Raw genomic sequence first — 13,237 nt, 5'->3', positions numbered from 1 at the left:
ATTAGATAACATATGTTCCTGTGACATGTTATATTACTGTGAAGCTCAGTGATAGATACTAGCGCTGGCTAAGGGGTGGATTCTTTTTTTCAACCTAATTCAGCATATTTTTGCTGTCATTTTGTGCGGATATCATACAGTAAGTTTTACAAGAAATTTGCAGCTATTTGTCCCTTTTTTTGGTGTTTAAGGTTTATTTTTAAAGGGATAGTCACATATTTTTTCATGAATAAGACTGATTTGCAGATTAGCTAAAGAAGAAAGCTGTCTGTCTGGTGACGTCTATTGAGGTACAGTAACTGCTCTGTAAGTCGATGTCCGATCTATATAGTGCAACTACCAGGCTTTCTATAGACCCGCAGCAGCTCAGGAGAGCTGTACTTAAAGAGTAACTAAGCATTTGAAGCTATTTTTTCATTAGAGAAACACTTAGAGCAATAGTAAACCTTGTTATATCAGTAAAGCAGCTTTACTGTGTTTTGTTTCTGCCCTTTCTCCTGTAGTGAGCTTTGTATCTGAAATCATTGTGAGCTCGGTCCACTTCATAAAGTTACTGATTAACTCTTTCTATATTTAGTATAGAATATTTCCCTTGATTCATCTCTCTGGAGAAATGATACTACCCAGTTACTGTCTGTAAGGAGATAAGTAATTAGACAATTCATTAGGTTCCTTTATCTCTCAGCTGTCAATGTAAACAAACTGTTTCCAGAAAATCTAACATCACTTCTACCATCTACTTATTCATAGGTTCAGGCACCGTGACTGTGGTAATATTCTTATATTTGTTATCCATGGCCACCTTTCTACTAATTTTCAACTTTTAAAATTATGCTAATGAGCCTGAAGGGGTCCTTGGGGGTGTTACCAGAGCCCCTCTATGCTGCAGCTCCACAAAATTCTGTCAGACTTTTCATGTTAAATCATGGTCCAACTGAGCACCGGAACGCCCCCCCGGAGGTGCAGAAATTTGTGTAGTATGATGTCTAGTGCAGCCGCGCTACAAAAGGGTCATGTGTGACACAAAAGGGTCATGTGTGACACATTTGTGGTGCCGACACTTCTTAAATATACGTGCAAGCGGTTTGCACTTAAAAGAACATGCAGTCCAACAGGAAACTGGCGCATGTAAATGTGGGCCTGTATTTTAAAATCTTTTTCAGTAAGGTTAATAAAATCACGAAAAAAGCCTTATTTTCTCGTGTTGCTCATACAGCGCCAGCATATTGGGGCAGATTTACTTACCCGGTCCATTCGCGATCCAGAGGCGCGTTCTCTGCGGTGGATTCGGGTCCGGCCGGGATTCATTAAGGTAGTCCACCAGGTGGCGCTGCTGCGCTGAAGAGCATCGGAACGCACTCAAGTTCACCAGCCTATTCCTAGTGAAGGAAAGTGCAAGCTCCGCGACACATTTTTTGTCTTAAATGCGGCGGTTTTTCCGAATCCGTCTTTTTTTTCGTTCGGCCACGCCCCCCCCCCCCCCGATTTCCATCGCGTGCATGCCAGCGCGGATGCGCCACAATCCGATCGCGTGCGCCAAAATCCCGGGGCAATTCAGGGAAAATCGGCGCAAATCGGAAATATTCGGGTAACACGTTGGGAAAACGCGAATCGGGGTCTTAATAAATGACCCCCATTATGCGGCATTGTACAAATATAATCATCACTGACATCCGTTTCTGTTGACATGGAACCCACAGTTTAGTTTTCCTATATTTTATATTTTTTTCCTATTTTTTTATACAACAAAACAACATTTGAATATCATTTTCTGATAATAAATTCCTTTCAGATTGGTTGTTTTTCTGATGAATTTCCCCTCACTAATCCCATCCACTCCTGTTACAAAGCTTCCCGAGTCCAGGTCGGTCTCAACTTACACAGGATAAACAGGACCAGTTAGCCAATCACTGGCCTAAGAAGTAACCTGCCTCAGCCAGTGATTGGCTGAGAGTGATATTTTGAAATTTCAATATGGATCGGGAAGTAGAGACTAGTGGGAACCAGATAATAAGACAACCACTGAAAGGATGAATGCAAGCTCTCTGCTGCCTGAGGCGAGCTATAGAGCGGCGTCTTCTCCATCCCATCCAGTAGTAATGTATCGGGTTACTTTTTTAGTAAGTAGGATCTCACTGCTGTGTTATAAGGCATTATTAGGTGTCAGGTTCCTCTTTATAGCAAGTTACTGCGCCCCTGATGCTGCCCGACATCTTGCTGACCATGTTGCTGCCTGAGGCTAGAGACTCAACTCGCCTCATGGATGGCACACTGTGAACCACTGTAACAAAGCCTCCGGATTCCACGCTGCTCTCAACTTCCTGATTCTTCTGCATATGCAGGAAATGACCAGTGAGCCAATCACTGGCCTAAGAACAGACCTGTCTCAGCAAGTGATTGGCTGAGAGGTATTTCTTTGAATCTGGATCAGGAAGTAGAGACTAGTGGGGACCGGGGAAAGTGGACAACCCCTTTAAGATTAACGTTTCATTTTTATAGTCTAAGGACAACCTACATTTTAAAATTTTTATTTCAGCTGAGAATAGAAAATTCTTCCATGAACAAGGAGCAGAGAAGACTTTGGTGGATCTGCTGGGATCTGACAATAATGGAGTTAAGGTGGCTGCATTGCAGGCCATTTCTGTCATGTGCGCTAATGTGGTCAGCAAGGACGTATTCAATAAGAACGGTAAGTGTATGAGCTGGAAACCTTGTATTAAAGGACATCTACCACCAGGATGAAGGATTGTAAACCAAGCACAGTGACATACTGGTGTGCGCCCCCTCTGGCAGGATCTGCTCCTCTTTAAGCTTCTTATGCCTTTGTTTTTAAGAAAATATGCATTAATGATTATGCAAATGAGCCTGAGAGGCTCCAGTGGCATCTATGGAGCCTGGAGCCCCTCAGGCTCCTTTGCATAATTTTGAAAGTCTTTTTTTGTAAAAACCAGAGCATAAGAAGATAAAGGGAGAGCGGATCCTGCCAGAGGGGGCAAACACCAGTATGTCAGTGTGCTTGGTTTACAATCCTTCAGCCTGGTGGTAGATGCCCTTTAAGCCATACACAAGAGCACTAGAGTGTCCCCAGCTAATCATGTCACGTTCTCCTCCAGGAATTCTTCAGATAATTCATTTATTGAACAAAGACAATGCAGAAGTCCAAGAAGCCGCTGTGTTTGCCCTGGCAAATCTCAGCACTGGCTGCCCTAATAATGCCAGGTAAGTGTCCCCCTACAGCTCGCTAATAACAACTGTTGGCATTTTCATTGTATTTCAACCCAAAACACATACAGACCAGCAGTAAAGAGAATTCCCATAATATTTTTCATTTGACGCTTGTGACATTTGCTTGACCTTTAGTCTGTGTGACGTTAGGATTGGCCTTCTACATCAGGACCAGTATTGGATATTCTGCCCCTATAACTCATGGAAAGGACCGTGCGGGAGATAAAGGCTAAACACAGCGAGCGAGGGGATGGTAATACTAGTGCTAAGCTATTCACTTTATCAAATCTCCATTAACCAATTACACAGTACATATGGAGGGGGTGGGTCTATCATACACTGGTCCATCATTGGCTGGCATATGATTCAAACCCCTGGCCCCTGCCGGATATATATGGAGGCTCCGGCTTCATGATAAATATCCAGCAGCGTGGGTGCAATTGCCAGGCGCATCCTGCCTGGTATGGAACTGTGCTATAGCTTGTGCCCGAACCTGGCAAAGGCTGGAGCACAAGGGTGAGGTGTCCCCGGGCCGCCTCCTCCCACCGTAGAGGGCGCAATTGGCTGATTCCCGACTCTGCAATAGGAATTGCGACTAAATCACAGCTTGTATGTCTGTTTCAAGGTGTATGAGGCATGATAAATCTACCACATGGTCTTTATATACAGAAAAAATAAAGATGAATCTCATATCTATCTATCTATCTCATATCTATCAATCTATCTATCTATCTATCTCATATCTATCTATCTCATATCTATCAATCTATCTACAAAAAGAAAGTCCAAGCAGCACAAACCTTCAGAGAAAAAGAAAAAGAAAATTGGGTGCAGGCAACCTAGGACCGGGCCTCAGGTCCTCCAGTAATAGTATAAAGAAAGCGGGCAGCACTCCGTTGTAGATAAAAGTAAAAAAGTGTCTTTATTCCATAGTGAGCAACTGTGACAGCGACGTTTCGGCTCTGCAAGAGCCTTTCTCAAGCCATTCAAACAGTGAAATGGTGGCCATATTTAAATACAACAGGTGATCACATGACAAATTGGGATACTCCCACCATTTTTGTAAAACTGTGATATAATGCATATTACATAGTCAAATTACATATCGTGAACATTAAACATAGTGCACAATGTAAAATACATGTATATGTATGTGATAGACATTAAAATTGTGTTATATATAACAAACAGCTTTATTAGTGACACAGATTAGTCCAGCCATTGGTCTTGTCTGTGTAAAGGTGCTCAAGTGCTTCTGTGTTGACAGCAATGCTTCCCAGTTGTTTCCACGTGTCGACCTTCCCTGATCAGCAACAATGTACTCCGATACATGTAAAAAAAATTTCTTTGAAAAAAATTTTTTTGAAAAAAGGAAAAAAGGAAGAAAAATGCTACATGGAACGCAAGCTGAGCGCCAAAATGTGCGCATAAAAAATATGTCGCACGGTGGGACACACACTATGCGCCTGGTTCTGCGCATGTGTATTATGCCCCAGCAAGAGCGTCTGGTGCTATGGAAACCAAAAATGAAAATTTATCAGATAAAACATAGATGATTCTGGAATGCAATATTCATGCAATTTACATAAAGGAAAAGTCCACGATGTGTCAGCCATAAATCAGGACCAATTGGCTGTGATAACAACCATGTTGGATGCACGTTGATATTGATTCACCAACGATTGTATAACTCGCAAATATAAGGGACGACCTTGCTGAATATACCCCTAATAATAAACGGGGCAGACGGCATCATCAATCCCCTAAGTTTTTGACTGTACTTGTATAAAAGACAGTGTGGTCCCTGGCTAGACACACCAACCGTAACCTATGAAAGAACAACAATATACAAAATATAAGGGAATGGATGGAAATACGTTTACCATAGCACTTGACAATTGCATGAACGGCGCATCAATTTGCGCTCTTGAAGCACCAAATGACAAAAGAATATTTTGGGAGTTGTGTAGGGAGGCTTCCACGAGGAGACATCTGGGATAGGCTCATATTCTAAAAGAAAAAAAAGACATATAATGTCAAAATTATTATATCACAGAAAGTTACTCATTGCTACTCTGATGATGGACTATACAAAAGGAACTACAGCTGGATCAACAGGATCATAGGGACCAAAGTTTAAAATCCACATTGAGACCCTGTGGTCTCAGTGTGTCAAGGGTATAGATCCAATGTAACTCACGCTTTTTTAGAATAGCTACTCTATCACCACCACGTATAGGGGGTGGCACGTGATCAATGAGACGGAAACTGAGATGTTTCTCTAGATGTCCAGCTTCTGAAAAGTGTTTCGATATCGGGAGATCTTTGCGGTTGGATCGTATCGTATATCTGTGTTGGTTGAGGCGCGTCTTAAATTCAAGTGTCGTTTCTCCCACATATAATAGCCCACATCCATTTATTACGCTTGGTAAGTTCTTGTTCAGATTTGCCAGTTTTCACATGCGTCTGAACCGTAGCAAAAAAACGTTATACTCATCTGTGGTCAAAATCGACTTCAATTGTGTGTCCATCTCAGGAAGATTAGTTTCCAATGCAGTGATCTCCTTAATGTGATGAGATGCAACTGTAAGCTGGTGAGTCTTTTGGATTCATTTTCAAATTTACGTATGAGTTCAGCCGTTCCAGGCGTAGTGAGGAAAGTGGAATCACCTGTTAGGCCATGTAGAATCCTTTCGCCGTCCGCATCAGTGTAAGCAAAACTCTGGAATCCATAGCTGTGGGTAGACTGTTCCATTGTGATGAAACCGAAGAAAACAAAGAAAAAAGTTCTAGGGTGCACGCTTTTAGCAGCCAAAAAATACAAAAAGAAAGTCCAAGATATACGATACGATCCAACCGCAAAGATCTCCCGATATCGAAACACTTTTCAGAAGCTGGACATCTAGAGAAACATCTCAGTTTCCGTCTCATTGATCACGTGCCACCCCCTATACGTGGTGGTGATAGAGTAGCTATTCTAAAAAAGCGTGAGTTACATTGGATCTATACCCTTGACACACTGAGACCACAGGGTCTCAATGTGGATTTTAAACTTTGGTCCCTATGATCCTGTTGATCCAGCTGTAGTTCCTTTTGTATAGTCCATCATCAGAGTAGCAATGAGTAACTTTCTGTGATATAATAATTTTGACATTATATGTCTTTTTTTTCTTTTAGAATATGAGCCTATCCCAGATGTCTCCTCGTGGAAGCCTCCCTACACAACTCCCAAAATATTCTTTTGTCATTTGGTGCTTCAAGAGCGCAAATTGATGCGCCGTTCATGCAATTGTCAAGTGCTATGGTAAACGTATTTCCATCCATTCCCTTATATTTTGTATATTGTTGTTCTTTCATAGGTTACGGTTGGTGTGTCTAGCCAGGGACCACACTGTCTTTTATACAAGTACAGTCAAAAACTTAGGGGATTGATGATGCCGTCTGCCCCGTTTATTATTAGGGGTATATTCAGCAAGGTCGTCCCTTATATTTGCGAGTTATACAATCGTTGGTGAATCAATATCAACGTGCATCCAACATGGTTGTTATCACAGCCAATTGGTCCTGATTTATGGCTGACACATCGTGGACTTTTCCTTTATGTAAATTGCATGAATATTGCATTCCAGAACCATCTATGTTTTATCTGATAAATTTTCATTTTTGGTTTCCATAGCACCAGACGCTCTTGCTGGGGCATAATACACATGCGCAGAACCAGGCGCATAGTGTGTGTCCCACCGTGCGACATATTTTTTATGCGCACATTTTGGCGCTCAGCTTGCGTTCCATGTAGCATTTTTCTTCCTCTTTTCCTTTTTTCAAAAAAAATTTTTTCAAAGAAATTTTTTTTACATGTATCGGAGTACATTGTTGCTGATCAGGGAAGGTCGACACGTGGAAACAACTGGGAAGCATTGCTGTCAACACAGAAGCACTTGAGCACCTTTACACAGACAAGACCAATGGCTGGACTAATCTGTGTCACTAATAAAGCTGTTTGTTATATATAACACAATTTTAATGTCTATCACATACATATACATGTATTTTACATTGTGCACTATGTTTAATGTTCACGATATGTAATTTGACTATGTAATATGCATTATATCACAGTTTTACAAAAATGGTGGGAGTATCCCAATTTGTCATGTGATCACCTGTTGTATTTAAATATGGCCACCATTTCACTGTTTGAATGGCTTGAGAAAGGCTCTTGCAGAGCCGAAACGTCGCTGTCACAGTTGCTCACTATGGAATAAAGACACTTTTTTACTTTTATCTACAACGGAGTGCTGCCCGCTTTCTTTATACTATCAATCTATCTATCTATCTATCTCATATCTATCTATCTATCTATCTATCTATCTCATATCTATCTATCTATCTATCTATCTCATATCTATCAATCATCTATCTATCTATCTACCTAATATCTATTATTTATCTATCATCTATATCAATCTATTATTTATTTATCTTTCTACAGTATCTATCTATCTATCTATCTATCTATCTATCTATCTATCTATCTATCATATATCTATCTAGTATCTATATCCTATCTATTTGTATATTTATTAATCTATCATCTATCTCATATCCATCTATTTATCTCTATATCTATCATCAAGATCCTATCTTTCTATCCATACATGGCTAAATGGAATAAAAATCCAACATTGAGTACTGCTCTTTTTTTATATATATTTGCAAACAATTGGATTAATCTATAGAGGCTTACACCAGGCTATCAGTAGCTCGCTCATATACAGGCAGTCACCGGGTTATGTACAAGATGTACTGTGCTGCATGGACTGACTATCTCTCTCATATCTATCCATCATCTATCTCATATCTATCTATATATCTATCTAACTCATATCTATTTAGCTATCAATCATAGTATCACAGTAAATAAGGTTAGACATAAGTCTTACCTATACAATCTTTGCCTTTTGTATAAAAAAGATGAAAAAAATAATGATAAAATGAAAATTCAATTTGTAGAGTAGACTGATGTGACAAGCTCTGTGCAGTGCCGCGGAATATGTTGGCGCTATATAAATAAAGGAATTATTATTTAAAGGATAAATAAACCTTTGAAGGATTTTTTTTTTAATTTCAGAAATGAAAAGAGTAGCTCCTCTGTGCATTTATTCTGCTTCTTTCTCCTGTAGTGAGCAGTATATGTCAAAGACTTTAGAGCTCCGTCCACTGCGGACAGATCGGGAGGCTAATATTAATTAACTCAGCTCTCTGAGGAGATTAGAGCGTCCAGGGACTGTCTGTAAGGAGTCAAGTCATTAGACACTTTATCAGGTTCCTTTATCTCTCAGTGGATACAGGACAGAAAGCTGATTTACACACACTGCTTGAATCAGGAAGAAAAGGAAGCAGACAGGAGCAGATTTCTTTAATAACGGATATTACAAAGTTTACTATTATCTGCTCTATTCATTTATACAATTTTGTCAAAAATGTGGTTACTCTTAAAGGGAAATTATATTTAAAAAGACTACATAATATATATATATACCCGACCTGAGGGGGTTAGTAGTTTAACGGGGTAAAATTTGATGACAGGTGGCCTTCAACTTTCATCTATAATCAACATTTTGGGGGTCATTTATCTTATCTCTGTTTTGGATAGTTTTTGCCAATCTAGTATTCCCAAACCTTTAGTCAGTAAAATCTGAACCAGGGACACAAGAGTTAATAGAAAGCAAATAGAGAATTTCGCTTAATTTGTGAGAAAATTGATGTGGTCTTTGAAAGTTCGTTAGAACTCTACTGCCATCTATTGGTGGATATTCCTTATGGCATACAGCGCTGAAATCAGTCTCTCTTACCTATTGGGGCACGTTTACTGCGCGATCCCCGAAAGTGCATTGTCCGACCTGAATGCACATCTGCCGCGATTCACTAAGATCGTGCGCCTGATATCCAGCATGTATCGCTTCTCCGCTCAGGTCCGCTGGAGTTCACCTTCTTCTCCCTGGTGCATGTAAGTGCTTGGGCTTGCGAAACAAATTGAATCTTAAATCCTGCACTGAGTCTGAATCGGACGACGGCACGTTCCCTGAAAGCCAGCGCAGCTGTGCTAAAATTTGATCGCCTGCGACACAATCCCCACTTAAATACCTGTCACAGCAGCGCAAATCCCCAAAACTTTGAAAATCCGACGAAAGTGCAATCTGTGGACCCTTAGTAAATAAGCCCCATTGTGTTTCTGATAAAGCTACTAATATAGTGTTACTACTATCTTCCCCAGGCATAACCTGAAGCCCCAGATCTGTAACAGGGTCTCCAAAAGTCATGTAACACTTACAATACATGGTTTGCCATATGAGGCTGAGCAGGGTTGGGATTGCCCACGACATTTCTGGAGAAACCGGAGTGCCACATTGTGCCCAGCCTCTGATATTCCTATTAGAAATGTATGAATAAATTGACACTTAGATGTGACCAGGAGGGGGGTGTCCTTTCACATAAGTTCCCATTGGCACAGGAAATACCAATATCAGTTTAGTCATAGATTAGTAATAACAGAGGAAATACACAAAAAATGTATTTGTTATTTCATTTGGGATACAAGTATTTCCCAAAACAAGTCAATAGAGTATATTCTATTGTCACCAAGTATAAAATGCTCATTATATGGGATCAGCACTGTCCCTCAATCAATTTAATCTCTCTTTTTTTTAATCTGACTATCCTGCCTATCCTAGACTTTTAGGAAACATATCTTTATATCAGAAGGACAGATTTAAAAAAAACAAAACACAAATTTAGGAGCAGAGCTGCAATAATTCTTTATTGTTTGTCTAATGGAAAGTGTGACATCACATGAGCAGGGATATAAAATGAGCCTCGCACCTGTGTAACATCACATGTCCAGCAATATAACTAGCCGTACAACAGTGTTACACCACATGACCAGGGATATATAACGAACAGTGTACCTGTGTGATACCACATGACCAGGGATATAATGAGCCTTGCACCTGTGTGACATCACATTTGCAGGGATATAACGAGCCGTGCACCTGTGTGACATCACATGTCCAGGAGTATAACTAGCCTTGCCCTTGTGTGACACCACATGACCAGGGATATAACAAGCCTTGCACCAGTGTGACATCACATGACCAGGGATATAATAAGTCGTGCACCTGTGTGTCATCACATGACCAGGGATATAATGAGCCTTGCACCTGTGTGTCATCACATGACCAGGGATATAACAAGCCTTGCACCTGTGTCACATCACATGACCAGGAATATATAACGAGCTGTGCGACATCACATGACCAGGCACAGGTTTCTATCCACATGAATTAAACAATGAAACTTTGTATAGAACGACAGCAAGCAGAGATCTACAGGACATTGAGGAATTGATTTGTAAATTATATTGGAAAATTGTTATAACTTTACATTACGCAAACAATATTATATATTTGCTGAATTTAGAATACCCTTTGAATTTCCCACCAATTGTGACCCTATAGCACCTATCATACTGGGAATTATAGTGTTATCATACTATAGCTCCTATCATACTGGGAATTATAGTGTTATCATACTATAGCTCCTATCATACTGGGAATTATAGTGTTATCATACTATAGCTCCTATCATACTGGGAATTATAGTGTTACACTTGCTGGTGTTGACCTAAGCATGTTGGAAACCACTGTCCTCTGTAAACTTATTTTTCAGGGTTTGATGTTTTCCACTTTTGAGTATGATAAAATAAAGTTATAGTTTTTCTAGTAGATTGATTTCTGCAGGTTGTAAATACTGTCCCGTGCAATTTTGGGGGGATGTGAGATTCTGAGTATGATGGGAGTTGTAGTTTGTAAATGAAGAGTCACAGTGTGGAGACCCCTGAGAAGCAGTATACATACCCATCATATACTTGACCTCTCATATCACACCTTACCAGGGGACTTAATGATGAGCCCTCCATCATCTGCAGCCAGGGGATTATTACTCCAGGAGATTCATCTGAATTCATGGAAAGTATGAGCTGGAACTCATTTTGCAGATAGGATTCTGTCCTGGAATGGACATGTGTGATTAATCGCCTTATTACAGGGCGGCCCATTAATTAACATTGATAATTTGTCATGTTCTGAATATAGCCTGGTGATTAAAAAGCTCCTGTGCCAAATATACTGTAAGATTTTTATGAGAAAAACTTTCCCCAGCTTCACACTGCAGTATCCTGGTCAGTATTTTGCATCAGTATTTGAGAAAATGTATTATGGGAAGATTTCTATATTTATGGTGTTTAACCCCCCCGCCTCAAAATGAGTACTATTATCGTGATGTGTCAGTGACTGTATGAAGAGGGTTTGCATTCTGAGCCTTCTCCGTACATGGTGGGCGTCTGCTGCATTATGCAGGCGTTTTGGGTGGCAGACCGGGGCCCAAGCCTTCTAGGGGGCCCATGTAACTCCACTGGAAATGTGTTCTTATTGTCAGTGTTTTCATCAGTATTTTATTTAAAATCCGAAAATTGAAAATGGAAACTAAAGTGGAAATCAAAAGATTTGTATATTTTTGAATTCCTCCTGGTTTCAACTTCCCCATAGAACAACACGTTTTAGGCAGCAGTCCTGTAGAGCTCTGGATTGTAGCTGGACTTGGGAGTGTACTCAAACTATTGAAAGGGAGAAGCTCTTAGCTCTCTATACTGAACTGCTCCACAATCACTTGCCTTTTATCTGAGTTACTGCTCTTATATCCAGGGCTGAACCTAAACACTCTGCTACCTGAGGCGAGCTATGGCATGGTGCCCCCTCTGTATGTTTGTTTTTTTTAGTAAGTGGGCTCTCCATGCAGTGTCTCGTTTTCGGGGATTGCACGGCTTTGACAGGTATTTAACAGGTGTCTGCGCTGGCATTGTGTCGCACACGATTGGATTTTGGCGCAGCTGCACTGGCTTTCATGCAACAGAAATTGAGGGATTAAACTTTCAAATTGTGTCACTAGACAATGCACTTACATGCACCAGGAAGAAGAAGGTGAACTCCGGCGGACCTGAGCGGGGAAGCGACACATGCAGGATATCGGGCGCACGATCTTAGTGAATCACAGCACAGTGCGTTATCGTCAGACTGGGTGCACCAGATTTATCATGCAAAGTCCGACAGAATTGTGTTGCATGCCCCATTTTAAAGGTGCACTCTGTCGGGGCCGTGCAGGCGGTGCCAGATTCATGAAGAACAGGCGCAAGAAATCCTGCATGCTACACAGGTAAACAGTTTGCACTGTTTTTAGTAAATGTGGGCCACTGTTTTTAAGTGTCAGATCCTGCTTTGTAGCATCCGACTTCACCCCATCTTGCTTTAGGTGGTGCTTCCCTGAGGCAAGAGGCTCAACTTGCCTCACAACTAGTGCATCTTTAGTAATATAAAACCATAAGCCTGCTACAGCTTCTACTTAGGAAGTGGGGACTTATCCCAGGCATTTAGAGAAGCTAACATCCTAGAATCTAAATGCATTTTTCACAGTCCTGCTGCTACTAACATCACAAAGATATGGCTGCACAAATCTCCAGAGCCAATACCTAACACTGGCTGCAGCTTTGTATACTAAAAACTGCTGCTAGATTCCCTTTAAAGGTGTTTGTCTGGTAACAGAATGGGACAATTACTCAAAATATAGTTTCAATAACAAAAAAATCTATAAATAATTAAAATAGGTATAATATTTATAGGTATTTACAACTTTTCTCTTTTCAATTAATTGAAAATACGGATTGACAAAGTAAAAGAAATCACTAAGATTCTCTAAGGAATTGTACTCCAGACTATAAAAAAGGCAATTGATAGAAATGTAACAAATACATGCGTCTAATATTTCCACATAACACAGACTGTTAGCAGTGAGAACGCAGCTACTACACGTGGATGTAAGTGGAAGTGACAGGTCCCATTGTCTGCCTTCCGCTGGCAATAGACTAGATGCCGCTCCGAGTTGAAAGGCCAAGGTAATT

The 13,237-nt window shown here is 40.5% G+C and overlaps 1 protein-coding gene across 2 annotated transcripts in view; it reads left to right on the top strand.

Moving 5' to 3' along the window:
* Positions 1 to 13,237, top strand: part of ARMC3 (armadillo repeat containing 3) — a 54,560-nt gene that overhangs the window by 21,660 nt on the left and 19,663 nt on the right. For both annotated transcript variants that reach the window (XM_072154173.1, XM_072154172.1), the window contains exons 9-10: positions 2,537 to 2,689; positions 3,114 to 3,219. In XM_072154173.1, the coding sequence (XP_072010274.1) occupies positions 2,537 to 2,689; positions 3,114 to 3,219 (259 nt within the window). The remainder of the gene's footprint in view (positions 1 to 2,536; positions 2,690 to 3,113; positions 3,220 to 13,237) is intronic.

This window comes from Engystomops pustulosus, chromosome 5 (assembly GCF_040894005.1).
Source record: "Engystomops pustulosus chromosome 5, aEngPut4.maternal, whole genome shotgun sequence".
In the NCBI taxonomy this organism is placed as follows: Eukaryota; Metazoa; Chordata; class Amphibia; order Anura; family Leptodactylidae; genus Engystomops; species Engystomops pustulosus.
The sequence above is the reverse complement of the archived record's forward strand: the minus strand, read 5'-3'. Positions and strand labels throughout refer to the sequence as shown.